This window comes from Tursiops truncatus, chromosome 6 (assembly GCF_011762595.2).
Source record: "Tursiops truncatus isolate mTurTru1 chromosome 6, mTurTru1.mat.Y, whole genome shotgun sequence".
NCBI classification, from domain to species: Eukaryota; Metazoa; Chordata; class Mammalia; order Artiodactyla; family Delphinidae; genus Tursiops; species Tursiops truncatus.
In genome coordinates, this window is record NC_047039.1 from 94,052,186 (window position 1) to 94,070,470 (window position 18,285).

At 43.5% G+C, this 18,285-nt stretch overlaps 1 protein-coding gene across 15 annotated transcripts in view; it reads right to left on the reverse strand.

The window, feature by feature from the left end:
* The window catches only part of SUSD1 (sushi domain containing 1), a 140,653-nt gene that overhangs the window by 35,699 nt on the left and 86,669 nt on the right, over positions 1-18,285 (reverse strand). For 9 of the 15 annotated variants that reach the window (XR_004527067.2, XM_073806408.1, XM_073806406.1 and 6 more), the window contains 3 exons: positions 17,071-17,257; positions 6,305-6,401; positions 1,623-1,881 (listed from right to left, as the gene is read on the reverse strand). Coding sequence is in view for 13 of the 15 variants with exons in the window: in XM_073806408.1 (XP_073662509.1) it covers positions 1,623-1,881; positions 6,305-6,401; positions 17,071-17,257 (543 nt within the window). In the remaining 2 variants the exon portion in view is untranslated. The remainder of the gene's footprint in view (positions 1-1,622; positions 1,882-6,304; positions 6,402-17,070; positions 17,258-18,285) is intronic. The other 6 variants (XR_012332631.1, XM_073806411.1, XM_073806412.1 and 3 more) reach the window with 1 other exon arrangement.

Here is an 18,285-nt window from a genome sequence, read left to right on the forward strand (position 1 = left end):
TAAACTAGAATTCTTATCGTAATCTCCCACTTCATTCCCTTTGTGCCCCAAATTGATATTGATCCATATTGAAGCCCTAACCCCCAATGTGATGTTATTTGGAGGTAGGGCCTTTGGAATGTAATTAGGTTTAGATGAGGTCATGAGGGTAGGGCCCACATGATGGGATCAGGGTCCATAAGATGAGGAAGACTGATCAGAGCTCACTCAGTCCCCACCACATGAGGACACAGCAAGAAGGCAGCTGTCTGCAAGCCAGGAAAAGGGTCCTCCCCGGGGAACCAAAGTAGCCTGCACCTTAATCTTGGACTTTCCCATCTCCAGAACTATGAGAAATAAATGTCTGTTGTTTAAGCCACGCAGTCTATGGTATTTTGAAATGGCAGCCCAAGACAACTAACACACCCTCCCAGACCAAAGTCTCAATCTGAGACAGCAGCTCTCTGAGCAATCTCTAAGTTGCACACATATGGTACTGCCCATGTTGTCTATGGCTAGAAACACCAAGTCAGGATCTCTGGGTAATCTTCCAGCAAGGAGGCCTTGTCTAAGTCATAAACACCTTTGGAACAAATTCAGGGCAATATATTCTGGACTTTAGTCTTCCAATTCTTAATTGCCACAAAACACCACCAGAACTTTTTGCTACTTGGACATGTTCTTAGTTTTATATCAAGCATGATAATGGCACATGTAACTTGTGTCCTATACAGAATTTAATTGCGTGTTTCAGTTTTAAATATGTGATGAACCTTACACACAAGATGGCTCAAATTCATCAGTCAAGAGATGTTTCTATTAATATTATTTTTTCTAGTTTCCATTACCAACCGATATGAATTGATACCAAACCTTGAGTCCTCCTAGGGCAACCATCACAATGTTTCTTCTAGATCTTCCACCCCTGACTGACCCATCCAGCTCTTGCTATGTCTAGCTCATTATATTTATCTATTCTTTTTTTTTTTTTTGGCCACACTGCATGGTAGATGGGATCTCAGTTCCCTGACCAGGGATCAAACCCGCGCCCCCCTGCATTGGAAGCACGGAGTCTTAACCACTGGACTGCCAGGGAAGTCCCCATCTATTCATTCTGTAATGAATATATCGTTGTATGTCTCAAGAAAGAACCAGCATTGGAAAAACATAGCCTTTCTAAGGACGGAGAGACGAGAGTGAGGCTTACGCAATAGCCAAGGAAATAACGGAAGCAGAAAATAGAGCCAGAAAATAGTGCTGAACTTAATCTGCCCCTCCTGCTGGCTTCCTGGAGAATGAGGAGAGGCAGCAGTCTGGCAGGAGTATGGGGAAGTGACAGAAAGATCTAGATGTTCCTCTCCAACTCAGGCTTCAGCAGTGCAATAGGATGAGGGCATTCTTGAAGCTTCTTAAAGAAGAACCCAAACTAGTTCAGTCCAAACAGGTCCCCCAGCAAGTTCAGAATATCAACCTCCAAAAAGGTTTCACCTGCTCATCCTTTATAAAGTGAAAAGATTCAACACATTCTTATTGTTCTTACAAGCAGTGTTCATCTCAAATATTGGGAAAACAAATGTGCAAATATTTAACTTTCACATGAAGAGGAAAATATAGAATTCACAAGAGTTTTTAAAGAAATATACCTTATTCCATTCACTTGTGATTCGTAATATAATGCAGTAATCATTCCCTATTTTCAAGGGTGCATTATAATATTTCCCATAGTACAGCCTGTCTCCGATAGATATCTCCATGGCATCATCGGGAACATCCTTGGCCAGCAGTTCTGCCGTCACATATCCATCAGCACCAGAAGCATTGCTAAAGAATGAGGTAGCCTCTTCAGAATCACAAACAAATGTGCTTTGGAGGGCCAGAGGAAGCACTAACACCTGATATGAACTGGAATAGAAAAGAAAATGTCTATCAGATCCTTGCTTGGGGGATTCGTTCATTCATTTATTCGTATTTGTTGAGCACCTGCTATGAGATCAACACTTTTCTAGACACTGGAGATGCAACACTGGATAAAAGTCCTTGCCCGTGTGGGATTTATGGTCTGACGGCTCCCACCGTCATGGAACTCCAGTTGGAACCAGCAGTGTTAATGCCAGATGACACTGGGTGAGGGATCTCTCCAAGTTCTGGCTGCAGATGGCTATCCGGTAAATCCTCTTTAGCTGGGAGAAGTTGCTGCACGTATAACTACCTGGAGTATATGTGTCTTAAAGTTGATCTAATCGGTGATTTTCAAATGGGCAAATAAAGCCCAGCTGTGGAAAGGGTTTAGCAGTCACATGGAGGCCAAATGCCTACAAGAGTTAATGCACTAAGTCTGCAAAAAGGCTCCACGCAATCACATGGGGTACCTAAAACGGAACTCACGTGATTTACATTCCCTCCAGTTCGCTACTGATACCAAAGTTCCTGTGAAATGAATGAGAAGCATGGAGTACAGATCACCATGAGTTCATCTAGTCTAACAATATCCTGAAAGAGCCGGAAAGGGAAAATCTCATATGTTCCCTAGATGTGGACAAAGAAACAAACTAGCAACCAGGTGTCATTTTTGTCATGTGTTTTAGTATTATTTATCCCACCAAATACAAAATCTGTCAGTGAAAGGAAGTGTAAGAACAAAAACACTCTGAGAGACCTACTAGAGCATGGACTTGAGGATATGGGGAGGGGGAAGGGTAAGCTGTGACCAAGTGAGAGAGTGGCATGGACATATATACACTACCAAACGTAAAATAGATAGCTAGCGGGAAGCAGCCGCATAGCACAGGGAGATCAGCTCGGTGCTTTGTGACCACCTAGAGGGGTGGGATAGGGAGGGCGGGAGGGAGGGAGACGCAACAGGGAAGAGATATGGAAACATATGTATATGTGTAACTGTTTCACTTTGTTATAAAGCAGAAACTAACACACCATTGTAAAGCAATTATACTCCAATAAAGATGTTTAAAAAAAAAAAACACTCTGAGAATGAATCACGCCTTTCTTTTTATTCCCATCTATTTGGGACTCATCTCCTGCCTCTAGTATAGTAGGTGTTGGGATGTCTGCTTTTTCTATCAGGCTTGATAGCAAGGATTTGAATGATTTACTCTTTTTTTTTTTTAAGTTCATAGGGGTGCTTTTTTTTTAACATCTTTATTGGAGTACAATGGCTTTACAATGGTGTGTTAGTTTCTGCTTTATAACAAAGTGAATCAGCTATACATATACATATATCCCCATATCTCCTCCCTCTTGCGTCTCCCTCCCACCCTCCCTATCCCACCCCTCTAGGTGGACACAAAGCACCGAGCTGATCTCCCTGTGCTATGTGGCTGCTTCCCACTAGCTATCTATTTTACATTTGGTAGTGTATATATGTCCATGCCACTCTCTTTGTCCCAGCTTACCCTTCCCCCTCCCCGTGTCCTCAAGTCCATTCTCTACGTCTGCGTCTTTATTGAATGATTTACTCTTGTATCCTTGCAAATCCTTGCACAGCTCTTCGGCTGTGACTGATTCCTCACTAATGTTTCTTGAGTTGAAATTTCAGTAAAGAAGAAAAACATGCATCAGCACCAAATACGATTAGGGTAATTTCCAAAACTCATTAGCACACATAATTCTATTTTACCAATAAGTATACGCTTCCTGCTCCACATTCCTAATGCCCTATCTCCTGCTTCCTAAGAGCTCATGAGTTACTAGGTTAAGAAAAGGGAGTCCTCCCCAACAGCAGGTGTTGGATTTGGAAACTATCCACCAACCAGGCTCCCCAAATTCCTAGGTGTCCTCAGGCCCCTGATTTCCACAAAGTTTCTGGGTTCACTTTCAGCATAGGGCTTTCTACAAAAGGGACAAAGTAAAGTCTGCAGGGCAATGACTTGCCACTGCCATCACCAGTAAACATTTACTAAGCCTCCACTGCCGACAACGGAACACTTATAACAACAAACTTTCCTGGGGACTTGAAGACATCCCTATGAATCGTGGCCACAGGTAAGAAAGTAAATAGGCAGCAGACTCCATGCTGTCCGTAAGCACATCTTCAAGTCCCTCTCACCTTTCCATGTGGGTGGTGATATTCAAGTGCAAGTTCAAGGCTCACCTGAACTCTTTTGGTTCTGAACGTTGCCCAGTAGAGGCACCATTCATGACGCATAAAGCAGTATCCCCAATTAGCATGATCATAATCACCTGAGTTGCCTGATAATTGTACAAATTCCCAGCCCCCATCCCAGATCTACTGAATCAAAATCTCCAGTGGAGTCTGAGAATTCATACAGCTGATAAAGCACCCCAGGTACACTTGTAAGCTGGCAAGTGTGGGAGACGCTAGCATGAAGAGAGCCCAGCCACAGGCTGCATCATCCGCCCAAGACCACCAAGCTAAGGAAGGGAGTGTGGCCCCAGAGCCCCTGCTCGCCTTGTGCCCAAGCCACTGTCCCCTGACAACGTACAAGGCAGACTCCGGCCTGTCACACGCTGGCGGTGCTGCTACCCCCAGCTCAAACCAGGTAGTCGGGCCCAGAAAACCCCCCAATTGCCTGCTGGTAATTAGCCCCGATGATGTTGGGGAAGCAGCTGTGGCTGTTTAGAGCATGACTGCTCTGGAAGGACTTCTCCCCTCTTTTTCACCACCACCCTCCCTTGAATGACTCACAGATCTCCACTTCCTGTTTTGGAGGCACTGGCCGGCACAGAGCCACAAGGATAGACTGTCATTTGGCTTTTCTTTCTGCCTTACATAATCATCTGGCCTAAATATCACGTACGCCTTGCAAATTCTCTCAGGCAGTGAGATCACAACTTCTGTTCTCCTTATAGCAACAGAATTACAATGCCTTCCAGTAACTTGTCAGGAATCAAGAAATAGAACAACTTAGGCCATATCCATGCCTGGAAAGACTTTTGAGCACTTACTGAACTCAAACTAATAGATTAAAAAGCTCAAGTTTCATTACAAATGGACACATAATATCGATAGGCTTTCTTTCTTTTTTTTTTTTTTTTTTTTTTGCGGTACGCGGGCCTCTCACTGTTGTGGCCTCTCCCGTTGCGGAGCACAGGCTCCGGACGCGCAGGCTCAGCGGCCATGGCTCATGGGCCCAGCCGCTCCGCGGCATGTGGGATCTTCCCAGACCGGGGCACGAACCCATGTCCCCTGCATCGGCAGGCGGACTCTCAACCACTGCGCCACCAGGGAAGCCCGACTTTCTTTTTTATAGTTTTGTGATACCTCACGAATTTTACCTTGATGGTACAGCAGGGTCATTAGACTGAAGGGTCAGGAGAGACACAGGCAGTATAAGTTCGGTCAAAGAAACAGGTTGTTGCCATCTCCTTGATTTGCTACTGTCACTAAGTTACTCATCTCTCCAGGCAAACCTCAATTTTCCTCTCTGAAAAGGGAATAATTCTGCTTTCCTAATCCTGCCATGACCTTTGTAAATAAAAAGCTTAATTGCACACAAGGTAGTCCAGCAACTGAGGTAAATTCCTTCCATCCTAATACCACCTGGAGTCCCAGAAGCAGTTGTTAACAATGCAGTGTCTTGCTCACATCTCAATACATGAATGAATTAAAAGAATGATCCAAATGACTCTTCCAGAAATCACTACACACATGGGAGTGGGGGAGGGAGAGGGATGGACTGGGAGTTTGGGGTTGGTAGATGCAAACTGTTACTTTAGAATGGATAAATAACAAGGTCCTAATGTACAGCTCAGGGAACTATATTCAATATCCTGTGATAAACCATAATGGAAAAGAATATTTTAAAAAAAGGTCTGTACGTGTATAACTGAGTCACTCTGCTGTACTGCAGAGATTGTAACAACATTGTAAATCAACTCTACTTCAATAGAAAAATAAATAAATAAGAAAGCACTACACACCCCCCAAGATCATCCTTAAATAAAGGAAAATATATATATATTTTTTGTAAATGAAATGATGTTCCTGATCCACCATCACTAAAGGATGTACCTGGAGGCGTGAGTGCAAAGTGATAGCCTGACATGTCACGGGCACCCAACCAGTGCTCATCTAATGACCAATGGAACGGATTTAATTTCTCGAGCTCAGCTGCCCAAATGCTTGTCTCTGGTCCTTTACAAGTCTCTCTATTCATTAGGGAGGGTGCTAGCTGGAATTAAAGGCCCAGTCTGTACCCAAGGAAACAAAAAATGAGGTACTGACTGCACTGACTCAACTACTCCAGTGAAGCCACCTAAAGAGAAGTCTCCTCCTCACTCAAACCAAAGTTTTCAAAACACTCCATGGAGATCACTGGGCAGCCATGGAAAAGAGGCCACTACTGACCTGATGGGTCCATTTTTCTCCTTGGCTTTCCTCAGTCTCAGGCGTGGTAAAGGCCCTCCATGCACAGTGAAAAAGTCTACTTCCGGAAGGGGAGGCTCTGAAAACATGTTGAAAAGAAGAAAGGGGGTATGATCAGAACGAGCAGAAGCATGAAAAAAGTGGTCCTCATGGGGCATCAAGAGGAAAGTTTTCATGTAAGAAGAGATGAGCAAATTCAGACACATGCTCCGACATGGATGAATCTTGAACACATTAGGCTAAATGAAATAAGCCAGACACAGAAGGACAACTATTGCGTGATTCCACTTACATGAAATATCTGGAACAGGTAAATCCATAGAGACAGAAATAGATTAGAGGTTGCCAAGGGTTGAGGGGGTGTGTGGGAAATGGGGAGTTATTGCTTAATGGTCAACAGAGTTTCTGCCTGGGGTGATAAAAACATTTTAGGAATAGATAATGCTGATGGTTTACAACATTGTGAATGCACTTAATGCCAATAAATTGTGTCCTGAAAAAATAATTAAAATGGTACATTTTATGTTGTATATATTTTATTACAATTAAAAAAAAAAATGATGCCCCAGCCCTGACAGATGGTGGATGCTGTGGGCCTTTCAATTAACTTGGTAAATAGGTTCTTATTTGGTGGGGAGACCAGCTTATCAGACTTCTAGGTCCTTTAGGAACAGTTTATTTATTATTATTATTATTATATATTTTTTGGCTGTGCCGCGCAGCTCGTGGGATCTTAGTTCCCCCACCAGGGATCGAACCTGTGCCCTCGGCAGTGAACGCACAGAGTCCTAACCGCTGGACCACCGGGGAATTCCCTAGACTTCTAGAGCCTTTATAATCACACAGCTGTCTGTCCTTATCTTGCTCCCCCCAGCAACCAGATTTCCCAAATAGGTATTCCACAGGGAGGAGAATGTTGGTTGATTGGCTGACACCAGCGTTCTAGCATCTAACTGGGAGTTATATTCATGGTATAAATGTACCAGCTGCCACTCTGCCTTGTGAGTAACACAGCTTACATGTGTTGGGCACACAACACATATATAGATGTGTCCTATATATGCCTCATCTCATTTAATCTTCTCCACAGTGCTATCAAGTGGATGAGATTTATAAAGGGAGGGAGGAAGAAAGAGAAAGAATAAAATATGAACACCCCCTCCCCTGAAATTCCTCTGAATCCTGCCACAGTGAAATTAGTACTAAGAGGCCAAAATAGACACTCAAGACTCTATTTACCCAATTAGAAAATAGCTTTGGGGTGGAAATTCTCAATTCAAATTATAATAAGTAAAAACTTAGACCTTCCTAGATAATTTTTAAAGCTCTACTGAATATGTTATTCATACACTGCCTTTCAACAAATATTTATTAGCCACCTCTATGCACCTCTATGTGAGGCTGGGAGAAACAGCTATGGAAGACGTGGTTTCTGCTTTCCAGGAGCTCAGTCTAATAGTGGAGAAAGTCTTATAAACAGGCAGTGCTTGGAACTACGATACAGTTCCACAAGAGGGTGGTGGGAGTGCAGAGGAAGAACACCAAAGGCAGGGGGGTGAGCCGATCCAATACAGAAACAGACATACGCAGGGGCAGGAGGTAAGAGAGAGTGAGGGCAGAGACAGAACTGCAGGAGTCCAGTGTGTCCGAAAGGTTGAGTCCCAGCTGGGTAGAAGTGGGCAATAAAGTGAGACATGTGAGTATAGGCCAGATCTGAGGTCCTAGAAATAATGAGAAGCCATCTAACGATTCTTAGCAGGTGTGTATTTTAGAAATACAATTTGGACTGCCTGTTGGAGGATGAATTGGAAAAGAGCAAAAGCACAGGTTCTCCAAAATCTAGGCAAGAAGTGCCTGAGGTCTGAAGCGAGTGACGGCACTCGGAAGGGAGAAGAGGGGGCAGGTGGGGGAGACACGCAGGGCAGAGACGGAACAGAAGATGGTGGAAGATAAGGAAGGGGAAGGAATCTGGGCTTCGGTTTTCGCTACTGAGTCAGTGGTGACGTCACTCATCAAGGTCTGCAGGGAAGGTTCAGATGCAGCTCACTTCTAGACCTGTTAAGTTTGAAGTGCTTGTGAACTCGTCCAGCAGGCAGTTAGAAATGCGGGTCTAGAGCTTAGGAGCAAACTGTGATGGTGATATGGAGTCAGTCATCAATAGAAGAGGCGACGGCTGCCCACGGGGGAAGGTATAAATGCATCTGAGAAGAGATGAGGGCCTAGGGTGAACACCGGGGAAACCCAGGCATCTAAGACCAGGTGGACGAGTGAGAGTCCCCTATAGCTCTTATTAAACAGTGCTAAGTCTAGAATTTCTTCAAAGTCACCCAGATACGCCACACAAATTATGTTTTCCATAAATCCGTGGGTTTGTTAGGGAACAATCCCCCACCTACAGTTAAGATCCCACACTATGGTGTTGAAGGTCTATGCTGTTTCCAAGAGGTGTCCAGTAAGAGATTCCATAACTGACACCCCTGAGGAAGACACGACCAGCTCCCTGCAGCGGTAATGGGGAGACGGGAAAATGCAGTTTAAAAAGCCCCCACCAGGTTTCCCAGGGAAATGTGAGCATTTGAGTACAGTAAGTCCCCTGCATACAAACAAGTTCCATTCCAAGAGTGAGTCTGTAAGTCCAATTTGTTCGTAAGTCCAACAAAGTTAGCCTAGGTACCCAACTAACACAATCGGCTATATAGTACTGTACTGTAATAGGTTTATAATACTTTTCACACAAATAATACATAAAAAACAAACAAACCAAAAATAAAGAAAACATTTTTAATCTTACAGTACAGTATCCTGAAAAGTACAGCAGTACACTACAACCGCTGGCATCCAGGGGCTGGCATCGCGTGAACAGGCAAGAAGAGTTACTGACTGGAGGAGGGAGAGGGGGTGGGAGATGGTAGAGCTGAAGGATCGTCAGCAACAGGAGACGGAGGGCAGGCTGCAGTGTCACTCATGCGTGACGCTGATGGCACAGGTTCTGGTTCCTTGCTGGATTCAATTCTATCTACCCTCTTGAAAAAACGATCCAGTGATATCTGGGTAGTAGCTCTTTTTTTTCATCGTAGATGACGTGGTAGCACTGGATTGCATCCTGAACGGCTGTTGCAACCTTCGTGTACCATTCTACGTGCAGGTGCTGTGCCTCAAAAACTAACAGTGCCTCCTCACATAAAAGAAATCCCCTTGCCATTTCCTGTGTCGTGAATCTCTTCGGTTCTTCAGTTACTTCTTCTTCCTCTTGTCTCTCTTTACCCTTTCTCTGGGCCTCCAATTCCTGGCGCTTCTTAGCAGTACCAGCTACATCACCGCGGCTTTTACACTTGCTCCTGGTCATCCTGGGCTTGAAATAAAGATACCGTACTACTGTACTCTACACAGTTCTGTAAAGTACGCAAAAGCACAACCACTCGTAGAGGATGCACGCATGTGACAATGTCTGCCAGACACGTGAACTAACTTACATGATTGGACCTGCGAATGCACGTTCTCATCCTTGAAAGCTCACAACTTGAAGGTTCATATGTAGGGGACTTACTGTATCTCTGCACTCAGCCCTTCAGGCTATCAATGAAATGCCCTTTCATTCATGATGTTTTGTCATCACAGTAAAGTAAGTGGTTTTTATCACAAATTTCCTGTTTTCAGCCCAGAGGGAGATAAACTGTTTACTCTTTTCTGTGTGAGAACTCTCCTTAAACTCAAATTATTCCTCTGTTTGCTCTTCTCTGAGATTAATAATTCTAGGTCCTCTAATCTGTTGGCTAACCTTTTATTTTATTTATTTATTTATTTAATTTATTTATTTTTTTACGGTATGTGGGCCTCTCACTGTTCTGGCCTCTCCCGTTGGCGGAGCACAGGCTCCAGACGCGCAGGCTCAGCGGCCATGGCTCACGGGCCTAGCCGCTCCGCGGCATGTGGGATCTTCTCGGACCGGGGAACGAACCCGTGTCCCCTGCATCGGCAGGCGGACTCCCAACCACTGTGCCACCAGGGAAGCCCTCTTGGCTAACCTTTTAAAACCACCAGGTTTCTCACCCACCCCAGGAACAGCAGAACAAAGTGCTCGCCCAGCTTGGAGAAGGCGGGCCCACAGCAGGGGCAGGAAGGCCATCGCCTGCTTGTTCTGTACCACGCTGCCCCTTTTCAGTCCCAGCATCATTCTTGTCATTCTAAATGTGCCACTACCATGCAGTTGATTCCATCAACACGTGACTTCTAGACTGCTTTCTGCTCTGCCTGCTCAAGGCCTTCCCCACCTTAAAAACTGTCTGCCTTTTCTCTCGAATGTGAAAGCCTGGACTTCATCAGGCTGGTTCTTCGCCACATTTTTGAGTTTAAATAACCTTAACTTCCAGCCATATTTTCCAAGGTGCTGTTCCCCATCCCCCAAACTGCTGTCTACGGCAGACCTGCTCTCCTTTCCATCGGCTTCATTACTGATTTAAACCAAATCAGACCCAAGGCAAGAAATGGGTCGTGTCTAGGCTGGAGTTCTTTCACCCTGAGTATGTGAGATGAGGGGACATACTCATTACTACCCCTAGGTGTCAACAGTATCCATTCTCTACTGGAAGCAAGTGACAAAGGAAATTATGGAGGCTACCATCTGAGAAAACTTTGAAGAGTCAGGAAAAAAGCAATGAAGCAGGACTTGTCCTACAAAATATTAAATATATTATAAATTTACAATAACTGAAATAGAAAGGTACAAGCACAGGACAGGCAAAGCAATGGAAGAAGCTAGACAATCGAGAAAGAGACCCAAATAAATAGATGAGAATATAGTGTGTGGCCTGGACAGTCATTCCAAAGGTGATGGGGAAACTGGCTTATCATCTGGGGGGAAAAAATTCCCATGTAAGTTTAGCCTTATACACTCATCTAAACAAATTCCAAATGGGTCTAACCTTCAATGTGAAAAGCAAAACTATTAAGAAGCATTTGAAAATAGTAGAGAATAAAAATTATTGATCTGATTTTCAGGGTGGGGAAGGCTTTTCTTGGCATGACCAGAGGCAGAAACTATAAAAGAATCAATAGAATTGATTACATGAAAACTTAAAATGTCTAAATGTCAAAAAGAATATTGACAAGAAAGTTAAAGAGTAAATAACCTGGGGGTGTAATATGTAGAACAAAAGATTAAAACCATTAACGTAGGCAAACTATTAAAATCAATGAGAGGAAGGAGGTAACAGAAGTGCAAATGTGTTAAAATGCCTCTAAAACCCATTAAGATGAACCAAAAAAAAAAGTAAAAGAAAATTTTATCTGCACCAAATCTAAACAAAGGTCGCAACCTTATGCTACAAACTTCAAGGAAATGCAAGGAACTAATACATATAAATAAATATATAAAAATAAAGCACCCAATGGTTCTTTTCTAATCCTCAGCATCTCCCCAACTGGACCACAGCCCCCACTGAAGGCACGATAAATTGAAATTGATGGCAATAGAGCAAATGGAGCTTACACCATAAGTCATCAGATATCGCAAGGTGAGCTGCATCTCCCCCATCAATAAGGTTATGAGACTTGGCTTCCCAGGAAGAAGGAACAATCTTCTTTTTATCTTTATCTCCCCTTCAGCACTTGGCGCCGGTCTTTGTACATAACCAATCAATAGGTATTCACTGAATTAAAGGGGTAAGCTGCAGCGTACCCTTCCCCCACTTCTATAACACAGAAACCTGTGTTTCTGTGTTATGGATGTGGGGGAAGGGTACGCTGCAACTTAACAATTTATTGTTATCTTCTGTTATCTTCTATAACAGAAACCCTGTTTTTTAGGCTTCTGATATAAAGAAACTTTCCCAGCCATATTTTGTAAAAAGCTAGCGTTAATATAGGAACATAACACATCCAGCCCATTTTCCTCTGTGGTGTACCATCTTGTCTCAGTGGGGCCTCAGCAGGGATGCAGATGCTTTCAGTGAGAAGAGTGGGGAGATATTCATCCCCATATAGCCATTTCCTTGAGAGGCTAGGTTTTGATTTGAAGCTGGAAAGTAGTTGGGAGATTTCTGGGGATGAGAGGAACAGGTGGCCCATGGAGGTATGGAAGGACACATGTGCCTCCCTCCTGGCCTGACCTAACATTAGGTCCTCAGATGTCAAAGAACCTGTGTCCGTGAAAGACTCGAGAGAGCCTGGATGAAGAAAAACAGTTGGGATGAAGGCCAGCTCCTCTCCTAACCTCTGGGGCAGTTCCTACCCATTCAGAGCCAGGGGAAACAGCAGGAATAAGTGTGGTACCCTGGAACCAGCCTGAGAAGACAAGGTCCTCACTGAGGACACAGGAGTGCACAGTCCTTGGCTGGTTTGTGGAAGAGAAGCTCACAGCAGAAGAATGTCAAGACACCTGGTCCTGCACGGTCCTTCCTAAGGACACTTAACAGTAAGAGAGGAGGGGTCAGAGGAGCGGGCAGTGGTCCCCAGCCCTGTAGGAGGAATTAGAGCTATCCTGACTGGACCTCTCTGTTAGAGGGATAGCCTGAGAACGCTTGGGACATACCTGTGTTTTCAGTGGCTTTCCTGAACATCTGAAAAAGTACATTGTTTTTCTTGTTACGAATGCAGGTAGAGATGGGAAATTCCCATGTACATTGCCAGCCTTGGAATTGAAGGTGGACTTGGGAAGGAATGATTTCCTTTACATATTCGTTTCCCTTTTCTCTTCCAGCATTCTTGGTTCCATAATAAACCTTCAACCTCAAATGATCACCACATTGTGCGGAATAAATGGTTTATCTTTACATTCCTGCAGGCACTTGCTTTCTCTCTCTCTCTCTTTCTCTCCCTCCCCCCACTTCCCCCTCTCTGGTTCTCTCCCTCTCTCTATGAGAAGAAAATTTTGCCTACAAGCTTTTTGACTTGGCTAGAAAATAGCATAACCAGTGCGGGGCAGCTCTTCTGACCCTTTGGGTCTACATCAAGGATGAAAGTTTGTTCTTACATAAGGGAGTGTAAATGGTGGCACTGTTCTGATGAATTCCCGTCAATGGGCTGCCTGCAGAAGCATGTGGGCCATGAGTCAGAAGCACTGTGATAGCCTCTGCATCTCACCACCTTGCTCACCAGCACCCTCTTCCATTGCCACTACAACACTTGCCTCTGTCCTTCAACATTCCAAAAGCTTTCACTCTCCTCTGAGGTCAGCAATATATTTAAAGCGCTCGTTTTCATCCTGTTCCCATCGGTAAGATTTAGTTTAATGTAAGACACTCAGAAGGGAAATTCCATTCACTTTTCTTCTGGGAAATCAGCTTCTGTGTATTCCACGTCCAAACCCCTTGCCTCACATTTCTGGTAAAATTCAAAAGTTCATAATTTTGCTGAAACAAAGCCACATCTTAGGCAAACAGGCATACCTCTTCACATCAGTATATGGTTCTCTTGTTAAAGACAGGGCTTGGGGTTTGTTCTTATTTTATTTGTTTAGTTACTCTTTCATAAGATCTTAACAACTTGAATTTTCACACGTTTTAAAAATTGCTAATTCTTTAAAGTAGAGTGAAAATATGCAGTGGTGGTTTCAATGAACTTAAACAGCTCAACAGTGTCCCCTGGTGGCCATGAACACAGACACAGGGTGCTTGAGCTACGGGGCAATATTTAGCGTACAAAACAAGGTAGAAGTGTGTCTCATCAAGATGAAACTCCCTCTCCCCAACTCAAAAAATAGGAAATGCTAATGTGAATCAGCAATGCAAACCTTCAAAACATGAGAAGGACCAAAGAGTAGGAGACTGAATAGCTATCCATTTTGATAAGTCACCATGGGAAAAAATGCCCAAATTGAACATCTCTTTCCAGCCCCGAAGTTGGTAAATTCTTTTCGGTCTAAAGCCTTTATTAACTAACCAGGCATTTCTTCAATGCCAATACCACCCGCTGGCCCTTTGGGGGTTAGCCCTCGTATGCATTCATTACAAAAATATTCTTTTGTTGTGCTATCATTGTCCTTATGTGTGCTCACACTGTCCTTACGTGTTGGGGATTCAATGTAGAACACACAAACAAAAATCTCTGTCTTCAAAGAGTGCCTATTTTAGTAGGGGAAAAGAAAATAAACAAGTCCTGAAAACGAGTTCTATGAAGAAATTCAAGCAGAGGAAGAGAATAGAGTGATGGGGTGGCAATGGCAGATGAGTTTTGAAAGGATGGGCAGGGAGAGGCTCTCTAGGTAATGGCACTTGAGCAGAAACCTGAGTGATTATAAAGAAGCTATGGGGAGAGAGTGTCCCACGAAGATTACGCAGCAAATGGAAAGTCCTGGATGCAAGAACAAGTTTGACCCGTTTGAGAAATAGCAAGGAAGGATGTTGCTGCTTTTAGTGAGAAAGGGAGAGGGCAGAGGGAGATGAGGTCAATGAGGTAGGCAGGGGCCAGACTCCATGTTCCATGGTAAGGAACGTGGATTCCATTAGAACCCTAATGCAAACTCATAGGACTGTTTAGAGCTGGGGATGACATGTTCTTATATGATTTTAAATTAATTTTTATTGGAGTATAGTTGATTTACAATGTTGTGTTAGTTTCAGTTGTACAGCAAAGTGAATCAGTTATACATATATATACATCCACTCTTTTTTAGATTCTTTTCCCATATAGGTCATTAGAGTATTGAGTAGAGTTCCCTGTGCTATATAGTAGGTCCTTATTAGTTATCTATTTTATATATAGTAGTGTGTATATGTCAATTCCAATCTCCCAATTTATCCCTCCCTTCCTTTCCCCCTGGTAACCATGAGTTTGTTTTTTACATCTGTGACTCTGTTTTGTTAATAAGTGCATTTGTACCATTTTTTTAGAGTCCTCATATAACCAATATCATGATATTTGTCTTTCTCCGTCTGACTTACTTCATTCAATATGACACTTTGAGTGATATTTTTAAAGTTATGGCGAAGATTAAGACTTAGGGCAGCAGGGGATAGGCAACTGTGAAAACAGGGAGAAGAGTTAGAATGCTATTGCAGGAGTCCAAGCAAGAAGTTGCTGGCTTGGATTAGGTTGCTAGCGGTAAAGGCAAAGGTGGGGAGAAGTGGCTGGATTCAGAACGTTTATTTCAGAAACAAGCCAGCTTGTTGATGGACTAGAAATGGTGGGAGAGATAGAATCAATTATGATTCCTTTTTTGGCCTGAGCAGTTGGTGAATAGGAATGCCAATAACTGAGATAGAGAAGCCTGGGTGGAAATGGATTTGGGGGTGAGGCAAGAGGTGAGAAATCAAAAGTTCTACTGGGTTTGCCTATTAGATGTTCAATAGGATACGTTTAGGAGACAGATGGATACATATTTGGGACTGCTCGGCACATAGGTAATGTTTATAGCCGTGAGACTGGTAGAGATCGCCTAGGCAGAAAGAGTAAATAAGGAAGAAAAAGGAAGAGAAGGCGAGGCGAGGGGCATCAATAAAAGTATTCGGTTGGCCAAAAAGTTCATCTGGGTTCTTTGGAAGCTCTTATGGCAAAACCCGAACGATATTTTTGGCCAACCCAATAGATGGACCTAGTGAAAAAAAACTGAGAAGGAACAGCCAGCAAGGTAGAAGGATCCAAAAGCCAAGAGAAAAGGTGTGTCAAGGATGGAATGCCAAATGCTGTAGAGAAAATCCTATAAGAACAAAATTGGACAGTGGGTTTTGCAAGATGGAGACACTTCCAGTAAGGCATTGAGGACAAATGCCTCTGGACTGGAACCAGTTAAAGGAAGAAGAGGAGGTAAGGCTGTGGAGCCTACACAACATTCTTTCAAGGAGTTTTACTGTAAAGAGGGGCTGAGAGAAGGCAGAGTAGCTGGAGGGAACATGGGATCAAAAGAAGTGTGTTTATCTTTTCTATGTTTTCATTTAAAAATGAGATATTACAACATGCTTGTGCAGTGTTGGGACTAATTCTTTACTGGAGGGAACTGAGGATGAGGCAAGAAGGGATGACGGGGTTGAGGAAGGATTCACCTTAGGAGTGGGGACAAGAGAGAAGATAAAATATAGGTTCTGCATGAAGTCAACGATGGGAGATTCGGGAGTGGAAAGTCCTCACCTGATTACTTTTTTTTTTAATTTTATTTATTTACAAAAGGTTGTTATTAGTTATCTATTTTATACATATTAGTGTGTATATGTCAGTCTCAGTCTCCCAATTCATCCCGCCACCACTCCCTCACCTGATTACTTCTAATTCCTCAGTGAGATAAGAAACAAGAAGCTAATAGTCTGAATATTAGCTCAGAGTGTGTGTGTTGGGGGATGGAGTGAGCATCAGAGATTTGAGGAGACATGAGAAAATGAGTGGAAAGTGAATTTTCTAGGGGACTAGAGTGGGACTGCCAGTCATTTTTCCCTGAGAGTAACCTACTCTTAAGGTACTTGTAACAGAATGACAATTAAATATGTTACTGAGAAAGAAAGAGTAATAGGAAAATTTCTTTTTAAGTATGAAATATTTTAAATATTTCAAATATCCAGAAGGAATTTAACCAACACTCATGTACACACTACCCAGATTTCTTCAATGTTCCTATTTTGTTTCAGGTACCTTTTTAAGAAATAAAACATTGCAGTTCAGGCTGCAGTCCCCTTAGTTCCCCTCTCCAATTTCACGTCCTTCTTCCTCTTTCTTTTAAACTTCATTATATAAAGATAGAAAGTAATAGTGTGCCTCTTTATTTGAGCCTATACAGCTCTGCGGTGACTTTGTTCATCCAAATGCTGTTATTCAAGATTTACCTGTTATCTGCGTTGTCAGGGAGATGACCGCAGGAAGTTCAGAAGACAAAGCCTGGATGCTGACACTGTAGTTGGTACCTGGCCTCAGGTCCAAACACGTCTCAGGAGCCTGGCTGCTGGCAGTGATATTAAAGACCATTTCCTGGGCAAATTCCTTCTGATACCATCTCTGGCCCCAAATGTGGAACTAAAACATAGAAAAGTTCACCAGGTGAATTGCTAGCTTGAAAGGCTCTGAATGCCTGGATACCTACCCTTTCTCTCACACTCTCTTAGTCTTGATTCTAAAGTGCCTTCAGAAAGTGAAATACGGCAGAAAGCAAATATTAGAGTTGTAATACCATAAATACTGTAATTACAGTATTATCAGTATCATAAACATATTTTTAAATCAAAATGCACAAAAACTCGAGGCCCCAACACCGACAACTTTCTCTTTCTTGTTCTCACACATATAACGGCACATGCCCAATGTGAAAGTCTGTTGTTAAAACCACAGGAGCAAAACCAAAGAACAATTTCCTAGAAAGAAAATTAAGAATCTGAACTAAGGCTTCTCCCAGGGCAGAACGTGCATTAGGATAGGGGTCCCCAACCCCCGGACTGCAGACCGGTACCAGTCCACGGCCTGTTAGGAACCAGGCCACACAGCATGAGGGGAGCGGTGGACCGAGCGAAGCTTTGTCTGCCGCTCCCCATCGCTCACGTTACCGCCTGACCCATCACCCCACCCCCTGGCGGTAGAAAAACTGTCTTCCACGAAACCGATCCCTGGTGCCGAAAAGATTGGGGACTGCTGCATTAGGGTAATCCTAATCGGTTTGGTAAAACCTGGGAAGAGTTTTTCTCCTCTGCCCGCCCCCTTCTGACATTCCCTACACTTTACTGTAACATCCCAGCACCTGGGCCAATAGATGCACTTTTCTTCCTACTTAATTGCTTCTAGTAGCAGCTCATCCCATGGTCTTTACCTTTCTTACTCACAACCACATCTAGCTTTAGAAGTTCCCCTTGACTCTCCAGGCAACAATTCAGACCCTGATCAGAGGCACGGGTGTGGAGAGACACACACTTGCAAAAGCCACTGGCTTCCTTCCATGACACTGCCTGAACATCAGCTCTGCATCAGGCTATGTTGCACAAAGAACCTCTCATGATTTTCTCATCAATCCCCAAGGTCTCTGTCTTCAAATATGCAGCAGAAGTTCCCACTTT